This window comes from Silurus aristotelis (genome assembly GCF_946808225.1).
Source record: "Silurus aristotelis genome assembly, chromosome: 20".
NCBI classification, from domain to species: domain Eukaryota; kingdom Metazoa; phylum Chordata; class Actinopteri; order Siluriformes; family Siluridae; genus Silurus; species Silurus aristotelis.
In genome coordinates, this window is record NC_139593.1 from 2,879,828 (window position 1) to 2,898,264 (window position 18,437).

The following is an 18,437-nucleotide window of genomic DNA, read 5'->3' on the forward strand; positions in this document are numbered from 1 at the left end:
GCCAAGCAGAGGGACCGAGCTGGGAAGGATGTACTGCAAGTTAGAGCAATAAAGGATGGAGAGGGAAATGTGTTGACTAGTGAGGAGAGTGTGTTGAGAAGATGGAGGGAGTATTTTGAGCAGCTGATGAATGAGGAAAATCAGAGAGAGAGAAGGTTGGAGGATGTGGAGTTGGTGAAGCAGGATGTAGATAGGATTATTAAGGAAGAAGTGAGAGCAGCGATTAAGAGGATGAAGAATGGAAAGTTGGTTGGACCAGATGACATACCGGTAGAAGCGTGGAGATGTTTAGGAGAGATGGCAGTGGAGTTTTTAACCAGATTGTTTAACAGGATTCTGGAAGGGGAGAGGATGCCTGAGGAATGGAGAAGGAGTGTGCTGGTACCGATCTTTAAGCATAAGGGAGATGTGCAGACCTGCAGTAACTACAGGGGAATTAAGTTGATCAGTCACACCATGAAGTTATGGGAAAGAGTAGTGGAAGCCAGGCTGAGAGAAGAGGTGACCATCTGTGAGCAACAGTATGGTTTCATGCCGAGAGCACCACAGATGCCTTATTTGCTTTGAGGATGTTGATGGAAAAGTATAGAGAAGGACAGAAGGAGCTGCATTGTGTATTTGTGGATTTAGAGAAAGCGTACGACAGGGTGCCGAGAGAGGAGTTGTGGTATTGTATGAGGAAGTCAGGTGTGTCAGAGAAGTATGTGAGGGTGGTGCAGGACATGTATGAGGACAGTGTGACGGCAGTAAAGTGTGCAGTAGGTACGACAGACTGTTTCAGGGTGAAGGTTGGACTGCATCAAGGATCGGCCCTGAGCCCTTTCCTGTTTGCAGTGGTGATGGACAGGTTGACGGACGAGGTCAGACAGGAGTCTCCCTGGACTATGATGTTTGCAGATGATATTGTGATTTGTGGTGAGAGTAGAGAGCAGGTTGAGAAGAGCCTGGAGAGGTGGAGATATGCGCTGGAGAGAAGGGGAATGAAATTCAGTAGGAGTAAGACAGAGTACATGTGTGTGAATGAGAGGGAGGGCAGTGGAGGGGTGCGGTTGCAGGGAGAAGAGGTGGAGGAGTTCAGGTACCTGGGGTCAACAGTGCAAAGTAATGGAGAGTGTGTTAGGGAAGTAAACAAAAGAGTGCAGGCAGGGTGGAGTGGGTGGAGAAGAGTGACAGGAGTGATTTGTGATAGAAGAGTATCTGCAAGAATGAAAGGGAAAGTTTATAGGACTGTGGTGAGACCTGCGATGTTGTATGGATTAGAGACAGTGGCATTGAGTAAAAGACAGGAGGTGGAGCTGGAGGTAGCAGAGCTGAAGATGTTGAGGTTTTCGTTGGGAGTTACGACGATGGACAAGATTAGAAATGAGTTTATTAGAGGGACAGCACATGTAGGATGTTTTGGTGACAAGGTGAGGAAGGCGAGATTGAGATGGTTTGGACATGTGCAGAGAAGGGACATGAATTATATTGGTAGAAAAATGCTGAAGATGGAGCCACCAGGTAGGAGGAAAAGAGGAAGGCCAAGGAGGAGGTTCATGGATGTGGTGAGGGAAGACATGCAGGTAGTTGGTGTAAAAGAGGCAGATATAGAGGACAGGGTGGTATGGAGACGGATGATCCGCTGTGGCGACCCCTAATGGGAGCAGCCGAAAGAAGAAGAAGAAGAAGTTAAAGACCCCTGTTTATTTGGAATTACGAAGTATTAAGAATAAATGCTCTGACTGCTTTGTTTTAATGAAAGTATTCTTTTGTAAGTCCAATATCTCTTCCATTAAAACCTTCTGGTTAAGTGTTGCTAAAACCCAGCGAAAGAAGGAGCACTTTTCATTCTCACTGACCAACAGTGAAGCCCTCTAGTGGCAAGATGCGGGGCTGCAGCTTCATCACAGAAGGTTTTTTTTTCTGGTATTGTTTTTCTTTTCACAGTACTCTCTGCCCACCAACAGATATATTTTTTAAATAAAAGTGAAAGTGCCCTATTCAGAAGAAACTTTAAGGGTGTTAATGAGGCTGTCTCCCTTTCCCAGGAGGGCCTGAAGTTTGGCTGGTATTGGCTGATAAGGTGAAGCTAACAATAATTTGTTAATATAAACCTTGAAATGCCTTTCCCTTCTTTTTTCACAGGTTGCACTGCTGGCAGTCACTATTGTGCCGAAGATACAAGATAAGACAAGGAAAGCACTTCATAGTGTTCAGAACTTCTCTTTTTTCTTTTTTCACCTTTAAGTGTGACATGTTAAATACACCATCTCCATTAATGCTGTCATGCATGTCCTCAGAAATGCAAAGAGAAAGAGTGATGTACTCATTTAGGAAGGAGGTATAGCAATGCCCTCTGTGGGAATGGAAACAGAGCAGTGTGCTCATGGAAGAGGAGTTGTATTATTGTTGTCCAGCGTTTCCACAACAAACTCCATCCAAGAATTGCATGGCATTTAGATGCTAATTTCAGAAACCTCAGATAATAATCCTACCTCCATGCCCTGTTTATTCCACATGTCATGCTTCCTCTCCAATAGTGCTTTTTGTAAGGCAAAAAAAAAATCACTGCATAGATATTTTTAGGTCTCTCATACTCGCACAATTTCGAAGCAGGAAGTAGATACAAGTGCTGATAAATTATTTACAAAATGTTCATGTAAATAACAACCACAAAAACTTTGATTATTAAACACATTAAACTAAACACAAAATAACCAAGAACGTGAACTTGATGAACAAGACCTGATCATGGACTATAAAGACAATGTGGAGAAAGAATGGTGAGTGTAAATACAATTGCTAATTAGCAGTGAAATTTTCTTTAAAGTGAAAGTTTATTTTCTTTACTCGAACAGAATTTTGTCTTCATATCTTTAAATATAAATTAAATAAGTTTAGTATATATATATATATATATATATATATATATATATATATATATATATATAAAGAATGTAAATGATTTTTTTTTAAATGTTTTTTGTAGTTAAAAGACGTCTGTTTTTGTACCAGACAAATGTTGGTTGAGTCAGACTGCAGTTGGTTTTACAGGTCAGAACAGCAGATTCTCTCACTTCTGTAAAAAAAAAAAAAAAAAAAAAAAAAAAAAAGGATGACCAGTTGCTTAATATCACAATAAATGTTAAATAACTTATTTTAAAAGACTGATTGTATGGCTATATTTACACTGTATCCTTGGGAAATTCAAGCACAACAAATATACAAATTTAATTTGTTATTATATTTGAGTTATAGCTTCATATTGATCAATCAGAAAACTTAAACAAAATTAGGAAATTGAACCAAAAAAGCAACAACTGCATTGGAAAAAAAAAAAACATTGAGCCCTATAAATCTAATTGATATTGTCTGAAAGGAAATATGTGTAACAGAAAATGTGTCTGTGGTTGGGACGTGTGTTTGGTGTTGTTCTGTGCACTGTTTTTTCACATTTTGCACTGAATTAGTTGCAAATGATTCAAAAAAAGGAAATAAAATTTGTACACATGATTTTGCAATATCACACGATTTCCAGTTGAACTTGCTTTTGGAATATGTCCTTATTCAGAGATTTGAACACATTTTGGGACCCTTGAACCAGGGCCTCAACAGTCTGTGCTTCAGGGGCACTGGATCATGGCTCCCACAATATTTATGCATAATTACTGAAATAATTGTTCAATTACAGGCTCCATAGATAGATAGATTTATAAATACTGTAGACTTATGAAATAATTTGTCTCATGTAGATTATCTTGCATTGGTAAACTAATTTGACTATCAAGCTAAACAGAAACTGGGGAGGAGCATTAGTAGCATGGTGTGAAGTCATTGATGCTATTTATTGCCTATTGTCAAACAGACAAACACACTAGAGACCAGAATGAACTTCTGAAAGTATTCAAACTGGACCCTGGAAAGGTCACAGTTTTGTTGAATACATGCTAGTAATGTTTTGTGGAGCTGGGATGTAGCTAGAAGAGGTAGTCCTTGGGTGCCACAGAGAACCAACTGGTAAACAAGAGCAAGAAGTCAGTAGTAGTTCCATCCACAATAATGTTAATGTGTGAGGTATTTTCTTTTAATCAAGGTTGTTGAATCAAACACTTCAGCAAATTGAATAGTTTCAGGAGGTGATCGGTTAAATGTTTAAAGTTAAATCACTTTATTTACATTTACATTATTAAAGCTATGAGTTATATGGAAGATACTGGGACCATGTTCAAGGAGCAAGTATAATACATTCCACGTAATAGTTTATTTTTCTTTCATTCTTGCATTACATTTTCTTCCATTTGCATGGTGGGAGACTTTGGGATATTCCTCAGATATACCCAAGCTAATTTGATCACTTGCTAATTCCCAATAACCTGACAAAAATTACCTAGGTGACCCACTCTGAGAAAAGTGCTATCAAACATTTTACACATCTGTGTGCTTTGACTACCAAAGAGCGAAGTCACATTTTTCTCTCTTTCCTCCCTGTAGCTACAGATTCACCAGAATTTGAACTTGTAATCTCCCTGTGATCATTCTTTTGATGAGTTGAGTGATGAGTTGCACCAATCTGAAGCCCTGTCATGAGTTTTTGCAGAGTTTTTTTGATGAATAGTGGAGTCATGTAGTACTGAGGGTGGTGGTTAAGGTGGTAGCTTAGTGGCTAAAGCACTGGATTAAGGCATTTGGCTTTGAATCCAAAGGTCATGAGTTCAAATCCCTGCCACACCAAGCTGCTACTTAGGGAGCAAGACCCTAAACCCCATAGATGCTCAGTTGTAAGAATGAGATACATGCGTCTCACTCTAGAAATGTAAGTTAGCTCAAGACGACAACAGTTCAGATTAAATAGAAAACAAAATATACTGTTAACGTCAACCTTTTTAAGCACCGCTTTTGTCAGGCTTTTTAAACTGCTCTATTTACTTACGAATACAATGTGTATAAAACAGTAAATGTATATTTTGAATAAAAAGACAATGACTACTTCATAGAGGTAGAGTTGTTAAACTGAAAACACACAGAAAGAGGGAAATAGACTTCAGATCACAACCACAATATTTGACTATGGTCTGACTTTCCTGGCATATTGCTGTTATTCCTGGCTGAAGAGAAGAGCTTTTTGTTTTTCGTTTGTTTGTTTGTTTCCTCAAATGGAAATTTATGGATACAGCATTGCCATAGAAAGCTCATAAATAATTTGGTTACACGTCGTTCTGTCCCCAGGCTCCCAAGGCAAGCTCAGATTCAATTTGATTGTAAAATAGTGAAAATATTTCAAAACTTATTTTCTATTTTGAATGAATACATGATTATAACCTAATTACACAAAGTGATTCGAGATCTTGAACACTGATGAGTTTTTTTTTTCAATTTATAAGTTAATATATTTTTATAATTAATAAATAGTTCTTAAAATTGTCTGTCTGTGATACTAACTATGAGACACTAAGATAGGAGACACCCACACTCAGCTCCTGCTGCTGTCTTATTGGCCCTGGTGCTGATGATGTCATCACTTGTATACAGTTGAACTCACCTGACTTTGTGTACCAGCACAGTCTCACCAAGCTTCAGTACCGAGCAGGAATCAGAAAGATGAGCTCGTTGTGGCTAGGTACGTGTCCACTGCTTATTCTTTCTCTGACTTTAAATCTGTGCATTTTTTCTTTCAGTAATAAACTAAGAATGTTTTTGGTGCTACTTTTACAGGTTTTGCCCTCATTCACCTGATGGTATTTACCAACGTAGAGGCTCAGTACTGTAAGTTTAATAAGACTTTATCCTTCTTTTAATTTGTACTCATTTTTTTCCCCAATTGAATCCACTTAACATTATTTATTTTTCCTCCATTTGCATAAATCGTGAACTAATTTGCTAAACTGACATTTCTTTATTTATCGAATTGTTTTGAATTTATTATTCGTGAAATATTTGTTCCATTCATATCCCTCAGTTGCATGTGTGACTGGTTATGAGTGATCAGTTATGAAGCAAGGAATAAAACTCATTGATTGAATGGATCATTTTTACATGACTGATCTTAATTTGAATCTTAACCAAAGAGAAAAGATCAATAAACAAATGTGTGTATGCCTTTCTCAGCTTCTTGTCCAAGTTATAATACCCTATCTGATCCCTGGAGGAATGTTGGATTTTGCACCATGTCCAATACCAGTAGTGACATTAGCCTGAAAGAGGGCTGGTACCGTTTCACCGGTGTGGGCGGAGACAAGGTCGTCACTTCCTGTGGAAGCACCATAAACACGACTAGTCACAATCTCACTGTTTACAACTTATTCACGTGCAACTCATCCATCAACTACATGGATTATATAAACTGCAGCCAAGGACTCACTGTCTACTACCTTCGGCCCACCAAACAAACTTACGCCACACGTGAGGAAAAAACTCCTTTTGATTATGCTAGCAGTGATTTTTCTTATGTCTAGTTTATTCTCATCGGTTCGTTCTCTGAATTTCTGATCATTCAATGTTACTTATTATTAGGATGCTATACATACCGTTGGTACAACATTGTTCCCAGGCAGTGTACATCTAAACACACTAGTCCAGAAATGATCAGTGTGAAAGTCAGAGAGATCAGTTTGGTTATTTGTTGGGGTTTAACAGTAACCCTCATGTCCACAGGTCATTCAGTGTGCAGCAACTCTTCATGTGGACCAAATGCTCAGTGTGGAACAGTTTTTGGGAGCTGTGTGTGTAATCCTGGATTTGTGTCTAACCCATTAATGATTAATGACTCTTACGGATGCTCAGGTACGAGTTCTGCTATTAAAAACACATCATAAAAGCCATGCCGGGTGACGCGGTACTGTACTGTGGTAGTGTGTAAGACTCAAGACATGACTCATGGGAAAAAACATTTCTAACCTCATTCTTTGTTTTCCAGTTCTCACAGTGCCTTCGGGTTGCCAGGTAAGATGGAATAAAACAGCCCTGGCTTTGTAAAATGACGAAGTGAATTATTAGTATTTCACTTCGCCTCCTTTGGTGGTGGTGAAATCTTAATGTGAATGGATTTAAAAACGTGTTCAATTTGCTATGATGCCCCCAAACAGTCAAGTTCTTATTACCCCATTAGTACACATTTAGCAGCATTTTGATGCATTTATTTAAATTCAAATGTCAATTAGAAAATGTTCACTCACTCGAAAGTGGCTATGCATTTGTACACGTCACTCAACACTGAATGAAGTTATCTGGGTGAAATTCTGGAGTGAAATCATATTACCCTTCGGATACAGCGGCTATTGGTCAACTGCGGCGAAGCTTTTTTCAAATTCAAGTGTTACTCTGCTGAGACTAAATAAAAATGTAGTTATAAAGATAGTACTACATTTGGTTGTTAAGTTCTGAGAAAAAATCAATAGCTAGCTCTTAATTTTGATGTGTGATGGTGGCACTTGCTAAGTAGCTTGTTCCTAAGAGCTAAATGAATAACTAAAGTAAAACGTAGCAAGTCAGTTAAGCTAGAAATAATCAATAATAAATTAGATACATATTAAATGTCATTTCCTCACTTTCTCCAATGTCCCAGATTGAGTGTTATTTATTTCTTTTATTATGTTTTTGAATAAATGATATGATATGCACTTTTTAAATTCACGTGAAACGTGATTGGTTGTTGTTGTTGTTGTTGTTGATGATGATTTTCTAGACAGCTGATTGTGCACAGAGCTTTGTGAGCAATCTCAGCCAACTTTTAGACAACTTGAATCAACCTTTACAACCAAAGGTAAGATATATTTTTGATGTGTTTATTGAATTCCCAGATGCTGGTTGCATGTGAATGTGTCACCCTCAAGTGTCTCTCTTACTGTTGATAGACTGTGGAATTATATTTGAGCACAGTCATGAACGTTACAACGTCCATCGATACAAAAAATTCTACCGACAAAACAGTGCTAATCAATTATGCAAATAATGTACTGACTGTGACTGGGAAACTGGTGTCTTCGCTAGTGGCACCAACAGAGACCGAGAACACCACACGCATTAAGCTTAGTGAAATGGGTATGGAAGGTTTCTAACATTTCGAAGCCTGTACCAAACTTTCTCTATATAATCTATTAATTGTATTATTTGTGGATCTTTCCAGAGGCTGAAGTGTTTACGGTTGGAAAAAATACCAGCTTGATTAAAATCCCTCCGCTCAATGCAAACAGTTCTTCCATGAATATTGATCTCATCGAGATTTCCAAGCAAAACAACGGTACAGTTATAATCTTAAATCTCTAATATGTTACATCAGCATTTATTTTTGTCAACTTTATTCCCAGAGCAAAGGATCTGCTACTTCAGATGTGAGTTTAGAGCATTGAACAAATGGGTAGTATGCGTTTGTCAGTTGAAGCAGTGTTCTGAATGAATGCGCTGCTTATAAACACCTGTAACCATAGTAACATCCAGGTCCATTTCCTTACAAAATCAGATAGCTATTCTACACGTTCTCTCAACGCCATTTTAATGCTGTTATTCAACTATTTTACAGTAACATTCACAAACCTAACCTTGGATTATTATTATTATTATTATTATTATTATTATTATTATTATTATTATTATTATTATTATTATTATTATCATGTTATTGATCAGAAATACCTGCAATACCTGTAAAATATGAGTAGTGGTATAATAATAATAATAATAATAATAATAATAATAATAATAATAATAATAATAATAATAATAGCTGTACTTAATATTAAGCTGATTTGTATTTGACCACGCCAAAATACTCCATAAAACCCAAAACTCAATAAAAGAATGAAGAATAATGATTGTGTGTGTATGTAAGATGCCAAATTCTACACAATTAATGTTTATTTTTATTTTATTTGTAAGTTTTACATTTTGGATTCTAGTCCGAAAGCCTGCATTATGTATACATTTATGACGTTTGGCATGCGCCCCCTATCTAGAGAGACGAAGGAAATTACTCAAGTTCTGTCTGTCTGTCTGTCTGTCTGTCTGTCTGTCTTATATGGCTAAAAAGTATTGGGGCACCTGACCTTTCCAGCCATATATATATATATATATATATATATATATATATATATATATATATATATATATATATATATATATATATATATATATATATATATATATATATATATTTAATTTTATTAAAAATTAATACTGCTTTTTACTATTTTACACAAATTCCAAACTGGTTGATTTTTATTTTATTTTTTGTCAGGTTCAGCATCTGTGGTTTTTATGAGCTACACCAACATGAACAATGTCCTGAAATCGAGTTTCTTCCACACAAACACCAGCACAATTAAAACCTTATTCTCCCCTGTGGTTTCCGCAACACTGCCCAAGAGCTCCAACGTGACCCTCACCACTCCAGTCAACTTCACCTTCAGACACCTAGCAAGTCCTTTTCACTTCATCATCACACACGAGTTCAATCGATTAAATGTTACCAGATTTTATTTATTTTATTTATTTGTTTCTTTCTTTCTTTTTTCTATTTAAGATCTAAACTGTAAGAAACTACACAAATCTGCTGAATGGAGCTCTTTTTTACAGCATCCACAATTAAAATTTAATAAAGAAATTAAAAATGTAATAATGTTTTCAGCTCCGAAAATTCTCTTAAGCTTTCGTTCGTATCGCAGCTGCAGTTCGGCTTTGGACTTTTTTTTTTTTTTTTTTTTTTTTTGGGGGGGGGGGGGTGATTTTGTTTTCTACTGATATTTTTACATTTGCAATAGTTTTTCCTTATGGATAATAACTTGGAAACACCATAAGGACAGTTTTTGTTCCATGTGAAAATTGGTTGGAGGATTTACATGGTATGTGATTGGCTTCATACTAGCATTAGAATACTAGCTGTAGTACACACACAGAAACACACACACATACGCTAGAGGCACCAACAAAAAAATATATAAATATCTATATACACTGTATATGAGGACTTGTATATCTTTAGTGAGAACTTTGGGTTCATGGTTATGTATACTAGTTCCATCCTGTTTATCACTGAGCAGGACACAGTTTCGGTGATGACCCCTGACATGGATCAGTATTTTTATTTTATTTTATTTGTATAATACAGTTAATTACTGTTAATGTTTGGTAAAATCATCTATAAACTCTTGACAGATAAAATGCAACTGTAACTTTTCCTTGTGCAGGAGTTCAAAACTCCAGCAAATCGCTCGTGTGTGTACTGGAATGAAACGGAATGGATTGAAAATGGTTGTATGGCCACGGAGATTAACAGCACATACACAGTGTGCTCCTGTGTTCACCTGTCGACCTTCGCTCTGATCATGCAAACCGACCCAGACAATGTAAGATCATGTTATTTTTTACATAAACAATTGCTGTAAAAGGCAATGGTGTTAGTTGTTAAACAGTTTGAAAACTATTAGTCTTTGGCCTGAGAAAGTTTTGTTCTCTGCTCATGAATAGTATAATATGAAAAAATGTCCAGCCCAGGTTTAGGGGTGGGGTTTAGGGGGTGGGGTTTAGGGGTTAAAAAGGCATAAAGACAGACGCTTTAAAATGCAGTCGTCTTAACCTCCAATTATTCTTATAGCACTTTTAACCTCGTCACAAAGCAGCTTTACAAAAATAGATTGAAAATTTGCTTTTAAAATAAATGAGATCGTCCCTAATGAACAAGGCAGAGGTGACGGCCAATTGTAATTCCAGTGAAAGTCTGTAAGGTTCAAGAGCAGCATTTTGTTCTTTACCTCCTTAAAACATGAATCAGAAATGCAAGAAGATCATTAAACACTGAGGACAACAAATAATGGTTTTAGGAAATCACCCTGATGGATTGTCTTTGTCTTTCTTTTTTATTTATTTTCTGTAAACATGCAACGCTGCTGCACGCACACGCACACACACACACACACACACACACACACACACACACACACACACACACACACACACACACACACACACACACAAACACATACACACACTTGCTCAGAGTGTTTCGTTTTTCCTTCCATCATTCCAGGCTTGATTTTGGCTTTAGATTTTTAACCCTGGTTGTTTTTTTTAACTGTGCAAATCCACTTTATGAAACTGTATGGAAATTTTTTTTTTTTTTTTTACATTAACATAAAGAGAACTGTTGCATGTTTACAGAACAAAATGGGAAAAGAAAAACATAACAGAGAACCGTGGGGGTGATCAGAGTTTCAAAACTGCACAGGTTTTCCTAAAGTCATTATAAGTTGTGTTCATTGATTTTGATCTTCTTGCCTTTCCGAATCATGTTTTAAAAGCGAAGAACAAAATCCTAACAAAAGCCGGTGGTGACTGTGGTGAGGGAAAAACTCCCTGAAATGCATAAGGAAGAAACCTTGAGAGGAACCAGACTCAAGAGGGAACCTCATCCTCATCTGGGTTGCACAAAATGTCCATTTATTACAGATAAACGATGTTGCGGTGCAGTGATGGAGATCAGAAGCAAACTGTAATCCTGAGTCAGTGTAGCAGACTGTTGGCATTAACTACAGTCCAAAGCCAAATCCTCAAAACTCCTCATTGATCTCCAGGCCTCCAATTAAATTGAACACCATCCAGAGGCAGGCTGGCACAGACAGACGAGAGGGGAAAAGTGGCCTTAAGTGGGCTTATAACTGCCAGCTGTATTGTAAACTGATGTGTTTTTGATTTCCAGATTAAAACGAGTGACGATGATGCTCTCTTGCATCTCCTTAACATAGTGGCTGTGTCCGTGGGATTGTTCTTCCTCTTCCTGACTATATTAACTCTCACTTTTTGTCAACGAGGCACCAACACGGTGACCAACACGGCTCTGCTCAACTTGTCATTAAGCTTGTTTCTTGCTCACATCACTTTCCTGCTCACACAGCAGTACCTTCAGGATGTACAGAAAAACAACTTGGTGAGTGCAACTTATTCACACACTATATAAATAAAGGTTTGTGGACACCTGAGCATGAGACTGGGATGAACATCCCCCATTTAGTCCCCATTTGCTGCTATAATACGCTCCACTCTTCTGGGAAGATGTTCCTATCCTATAGAGGCTATGCTTCTCTCAGACAGTTTGACGTAATGTGACTTGTCCTTAGATGATTATGTCATAAGTGGAAGTCTGATCCCTGCGTTTGGCAGTGGAAGCATGGATGTCTTTTCTGCATCCCAGCTTATCTACAGCTCTTCCACAAATATTAAGTATTTGTAAAGTTCTGATACTTTGATTTTAAAATATGTTGTGTGTGTTGTCCCTCTCAGATGTGCTTGGTCCTGGCTGGTATCACACACTTCCTCTTTTTATCAGCGTTTGTGTGGATGTTGATCGAGGCCATATTGCTCTACATCTTTGTGAAAAACCTATCAAAGATCAGCTCAATGCAGACTGAGGCGCTTAACTGGAAATATATGATCGTTATTGGCTACGTCATCCCTTTGGCTGTGGTGGGTGTGACCTCAGGCCTTTTTCCTGGTAGCTACAGTGATGAAAAGTAAGAGTCTGATTGATGTTTTTTTAACTTTCCCGCTGTTCTACTTGCATCTGCTTATTTTCTTATGGCACAGTACGCAAAATATTGTTCATTCTGTTGCGTTATCTTTGTGCAGTTGCTGGCTCACCACAAATTTTGTCTGGACCTTTCTGGGTCCTGTGTCTTGCATTATTGCTGTAAGTCCTACACACAAATACAATTTAACACAATGTAAAAACCGCCTACTAATAACAGTAAAAGGAATTCCTTCCGGATTGGGTTCGGTCAGAAGGTGTCTCTAAAAGAGCAGGTCTAACAGGTTTAAATTAATGTATATGTAATAACAGATCTTTTATGTAGGCTTAAAACAGGTTACAAAAGTCAGAGAGCATAATGGAAGAAGGAAAAAAAAGGATTTTAAGAAGCAAACTGATCACAAACTAATACCAGACACTCTATAAGCTATTAATACTCTATACACCGACCAGGCATATCTTTATGGCCACCGATCAGCAAACATTTTTTTACCACCTGCCTTATATTGTGTTGGTCCTCTTTTGCTGCTAAAACAGTCGTGACCCATTGATCAAACTTTTTCAGCAGTTTTACTTACAGGAGCTAGTCTCTTGGATTTGTCGGATCACCACTGTTCCTTCCTGCGAGGACTTTTGATAGATACTGACCACTGCAGACCAGGAACATCCCACAAGAGCTCCAGTTTTGGAGATGCTCTGACCCGGTCGTCTAGATGTCACAATTTGTCGAACTCGCTCAAATTCTTACGCTCGCCCATTTTTCCTGCTTCTGAAATCAACTTTTAGAACAAAATGTTCACCTGCTGCCTAATAAATAAATCCACTTACAAACAGGTGCCATGATGAAGAGATCATGATGGTGTTATTCACTCAATGGTCATAATGTTATGCCTGGTCGGTGTCTGTGAAATATGTTGCGAATATTACAGAAATTATGATCAAAGTGCCATGATTTTGCTGATTTGGGTAATTTCCATCACTTTTTTACAGATAAACCTGCTGCTTTCCTGTGTGATCCTCATAAACCTCAGGCAATCTTTGGCAAACCTGGATAAAACCGTCACCCAGCTGAAACACACCCGGTAAAACAATAGTCACACACCTTGACTCATTTTATTTTGTTTAACAGGTTTTTATAAATACTAACTTTCTGAATTTCCTTCTCTCTCTCTATCTCTTTTTCACGCTTCATCTCTCTCTCTCTCTCTCTCTCTCTCTCTCTCTCTCTCTCTCTCTCTCTCTCTCTCTCTCTCTCTCTCTCTCTCTCTATGTAGGACCCTTGTGCTTAAAACCCTGCTGCAGTTTGTAATTCTTGGCTGCCCCTGGGTCCTAGGCTTTTTTGCAAATAGCAGCACAATGATAAATATCGTCTTCCTTTTCTTCAATTCACAGCAGGGAACCTTCATTTTCATCGTTCACTGTGTCTTCAACCAAGAGGTGAGAAGCCGCCGATTCAAACAGGAGCATGGCAGAGTACCCCTTCACCTCTAAATCAAATTGACATTCTCTTGTGTAATTCTATGATGTATGATGAACTTTTCTCGTAAATTCTGAATATTAGCTGTCAGTGGCCATGCTAGGTCTGAGGGGAGAAACATGGAAGGCAGGGTGGCCCTGGGTAGTTTGAGGCGCACAGCAACCCAGTTAATGACCTTGGAGATGGAGAAGGGTCCCAGAAATCATAGGGCAAGCCTATGACACACGGCCTTGAAGGAGTGCAGCAGTTTTCTTTACTGAGGGCAGTTTGGCTAGGGGAATAAAATGTACCATTTTGGAGGTCCACCGTGGTAAGAATGACTGTGCATTCAGCAGAGAGAGGGAGTCTGGTAACAAAATCTAGGGCAATATGAGACAAGGGGCATTTAGGCACTGGGAGCAGTCATAGCAACCACACCGGGCAGCCCTTAGGGTTTTTATGTTGCATGCAGGTAGGACAGGTGGCTACAAATTCCCAAGCATCTCTCTGGACAGTGGGCCACCAGAACCGCCGCCGGAGGAGGGACAAAGTACAGGAACCCCGGGATGGCAAAACAGAGATGAGGTGTGACACCACAGGAGGACTTGGGATCACAGCTACTCAGGAACAAAAAGTCTTTTAGCAGGGCAACCCTCAGGAACTGGCTGGTCTACAGTGGCAAGTTTAACAATAGCCTCGAGGTCTATGTCCAGGGCATGCACGGTCATGGAAGGGAGAAGTATAGGTGTGTAGGTGGGATCTCCTTCTTCAACAGGGGAGTGTAACCTGGAAAGAGCATCAGGCTTACAGTTCCTAGATCCCGGGCGGTAGGACAGGGTGAAATTAAACCTGCTAAAAAAAATCCCCAGGCGAGGGTTGAGGTGTTTGGCAGTGCACAGATACTCCAGGTTGCGGTGATCTGTCCAGACCAAGAAAGGGGTCTCAACCCCCTCTAACCAGTGATGCCATTCCTCCAGGGCAAGCTTGAACGCCTGGAGCTCCCACTCTTCAACCCTAGGTCGGAGACATTGACTTCCATGATGACCTGAAGAGAGGGATCGGGGAAAACCAGGACTGGGGCAGAGGTGAAGAGGCCCTTGAGTCTGATGAAAGCTTGCTCTGCCTCGGGAGGCCACAAAAAAGTTGGCGGGCGGAGGTCTGTTGATGGAGAATGGCAGCAACCGAACTGTAACCAAGAATGAACCGCCGGAAAAAGTTGCCGAACCCCATATACCTCTGCAGCTGATTTCTAAAGGGGGATGTGGGCCATTCAATGATGGCTTGAATCCTGGCTGGAACAATTCATGTGCTCCTGCTGCAAGAGTGAACCACAGGAAGGAAGTACTAGGGACATGGAACTCACACTTCTCTGCTTAGACATACAGGCCGTTGTGGAGGAGGAGCTGGAGTACCAAACGAACGTGGCTGACATGCTCATCCAGAGATCTGGAGAACACCAAGATGTAGTCAGATATTAAAAAAAAAAAACGTGCAAATTCAACATATACCATTGTTATCACATATATCACATTGTTAATGAGGGCCTGGAAAACCGCTGCCGTATTAGTGAGTCCAAATGGCATGACTAACTATTCATAGTGAACCGACGGTCTTGATCAGCATGCTGCAGAAGGTCTCAAAGTGCCAAACCAATCTTGCACAGCTGCTGATCGTGGAAAACACAAATCTGCTTCAGGGAGTCTACACTCTCCTTTAATTCCTGTGGGTTCATAATTAGCCAGATTGTTCTGTCAGTGGCCATGAGTGAAAGGTCCCAAATGCAGGACGCAGGCTGAAGTTCAAAAGGCAGTCTTTTTAGAGAAGGCAAGGCAAAAATCCCAATTGTCCCAAACATATGAACCCCCGTTAAAAGGAGCACCAAGAGACCGAGAGCAGGAAAGAAGCAAAAACTAAACCTCAAACCTGGAGACCCAGAGCAGAGCCCAAACACAAAGCTGTCCAAAAACAAAACATCCGAGAGCAGGTAAAAATGAAGCACAAAAAGGACCGTCTGAATCCGGAAAAAACGTGAGTCAGGAAAAAAACGAGCGATAAAAAACCAAAGTAAAATATTCCACAGGGAAAAAGGGCAGGAAAGTCTCAAAACAAACATGAAGCAGAAGAGACAATCTGGCGAGGGACAAAAAGAGCTGGTGTCTATTTATACACAGTGAAGATGGATGCCTCGCCGGTGGCGAGACGGCGCAGCACCGGAAGCGGAAGTGGGATTAACGTTGACTGACACTTAGCTACTGTTTTTATATAGAATATATTTACTAATACGCATGCTACATAGTGAGGTAACTCCAGTGCTGTTGGATTCTGATCGTATGATGGGCATGTAAATAGGGAAAATGAAATTCCTTTTGTTTTTCAATCCATTGTCAGTTTTGCCTTGCAAACATCAGTTACAGCTTGAACTAGCCAATGCTTTGAATTATCACGGTATACGACGATGATTTCATATCTGGCTTTGAGGGCTTACATCATCTTAATGCTCTCTGCTTCACATGGGGCCGTTTTTCTCCTAAATATCCTTAATATATAAGGATCAGCTGGGAACAGATGCTCCACTGTAACGCTGCACCACTTATGCCATGCCTTGTGATTCAGTTTATCCCAGAGCAGTTCAACAGGATTTAGGTGCAGTGACTGGGCAGGCCATTTCATGATAGTCTGATCACATCTTTTTTCCTGGTCTCCATCTTGCACGAGTTCTTCTTGACAAAAATGTAGCATTTGAACTCCACAGAACTTTCTTCCACTCATTCACTGTCCAATTCTTGACGTTTTTTTTGTTGTTGTTGTCGTTGTTGTTGTTGTTGTCTTTTACCAAGTTTGTTGCACAGAAACAAAAGGAACATGCATGTGTTTTACAAACCATAAAAGACACGTTCTAACATGCACTGTTTTGCTTTGGTTTTAGATCAAGGAGCAGTACAAGAAGTGGTGGAATGCACTTTACCATTACTCCAATTACAAGCCCATGGGTGTAGAGCAGACGAACGTTTCACATTCAAAAATAAAGTAATCAAATAAAGAGGAAAAAAAGTAATACAAGTACAATATAATGGCTGACTGTTGCCTACAATCATTCAGTTATTACAGTTACTTACAGTTATTACAGTTACTTACCATTATTAGAGTTACTTACAGTTGGTTGAAACCAGTGATTTTACAGAGAATGTTTTACTGGAGTATAAAAATGTTAACACTAAAGAGTTGATTGAAGCTGAAAAATAACAAAATATGAATTGATGACCTGAAGACATGGTAAAGATGTTGTGCTAATGCTGGGAAGATGCTATGAGGATATTTTGAAGATGTAGTAAAGATGCTGTGATGCTGTGCTACAGCTATGAAGGTGTAGTGAAGATGCTGTAAAGATGCTGTGATGATGTTTTGAAGACACTATGAAGGTGTAGTCAAGATGCTGTAAGGATGTTGTGCTAAAGCTACTAGGATGCTGTAAAGATGATTTGCGGACGTTGCAAAGATGCCGTGAGGATGTTGTGAAGATTTAGTGAAGATGCTGTTATGATGTTGTGAAGATGCTGATATGATGCAGTAAAAAGGTTTTGAAGATGCGGTGAAGATGCTGTAAAGATATGAATGATGCAATGATGCTTTAATTGCATGATGTAGGCTTTTTTGCTGCAGCATCACAGTTTGAAATTATTTTTTTAATATTTTAAAAAGATGACATTTGAAAAAACATTATTTTAAACTTTGTATTATTATTATTATTATTATTATTATTATTATTATTATTATTATTATTATTATTATTAAATATTATACTTTTATATACATAGCCCTTTAGCATTTTTTTCACAACTTGCCATTTCATACATTTCAATATATTTGCTTTTTTGTGTATATATATATATATTGCATTTTAAAATGATCTAATAAAGTGTTAAATATCTAATACTGTAAAATAATGCTTATTGAAATAAAAACACAAAAACCCACTGAATGAATCGTTTTTGCTTCTGCAATCTGTTTTTTGGAGTTGAAGACTCAGATACTGGTTCTCTAGAAACCACGAGGGCTGTGAAAGAAATCAAAAAGTCAATTTATTTAGTTTATTCAAACAAACCTCAAATATAATATCGCTCATGTCCATGTGGTAAAATATTACTGTAAACTGAAATTTTAATTATTTTAACCATTTTCTCTATTGTTTTTTTTTTTTTATCTCTACACTTGCCCTGTAATTCCTCTTCTCTGGAACATCCTTTAGATAAAATCTGCCTTGAACAATGACGCAGGACATTTCACATGCCGAATGCAAACGATCCCGATTTACAGATATGGACGCAAAAATTGTTTAGTATGGACTTGTTCATGTTGCTTTTAATTGTATGTTTTAAATTTTTTTTTTTGAAAAGAATCTACGGTGCGTGCCAACATTCACTCATTAATTACCTTCAACTGTCTGTAGCATAAACCAGCTCATATCAAATGTTTGAAGGCAGAGATCTGTGG

The 18,437-nt window shown here is 38.5% G+C and overlaps 1 protein-coding gene across 1 annotated transcript; it reads left to right on the plus strand.

Moving 5' to 3' along the window:
* Positions 1–2,300: 2,300 nt before the first annotated feature.
* Positions 2,301–17,644, plus strand: LOC310715884 (adhesion G protein-coupled receptor E3-like). Its single transcript, XM_083522583.1, has 17 exons — positions 2,301–2,762; positions 5,454–5,596; positions 5,692–5,742; positions 6,085–6,378; positions 6,631–6,759; positions 6,893–6,918; positions 7,661–7,738; positions 7,830–8,016; positions 8,102–8,215; positions 9,209–9,387; positions 10,158–10,316; positions 11,666–11,893; positions 12,247–12,476; positions 12,592–12,652; positions 13,481–13,572; positions 13,765–13,927; positions 16,873–17,644. The coding sequence occupies exons 1-17, from the start codon at positions 2,731–2,733 to the stop codon at positions 16,975–16,977; spliced, it is 2,271 nt and encodes a 756-aa protein (XP_083378709.1). The 5' UTR covers positions 2,301–2,730; the 3' UTR covers positions 16,978–17,644.
* Positions 17,645–18,437: the final 793 nt, after the last annotated feature.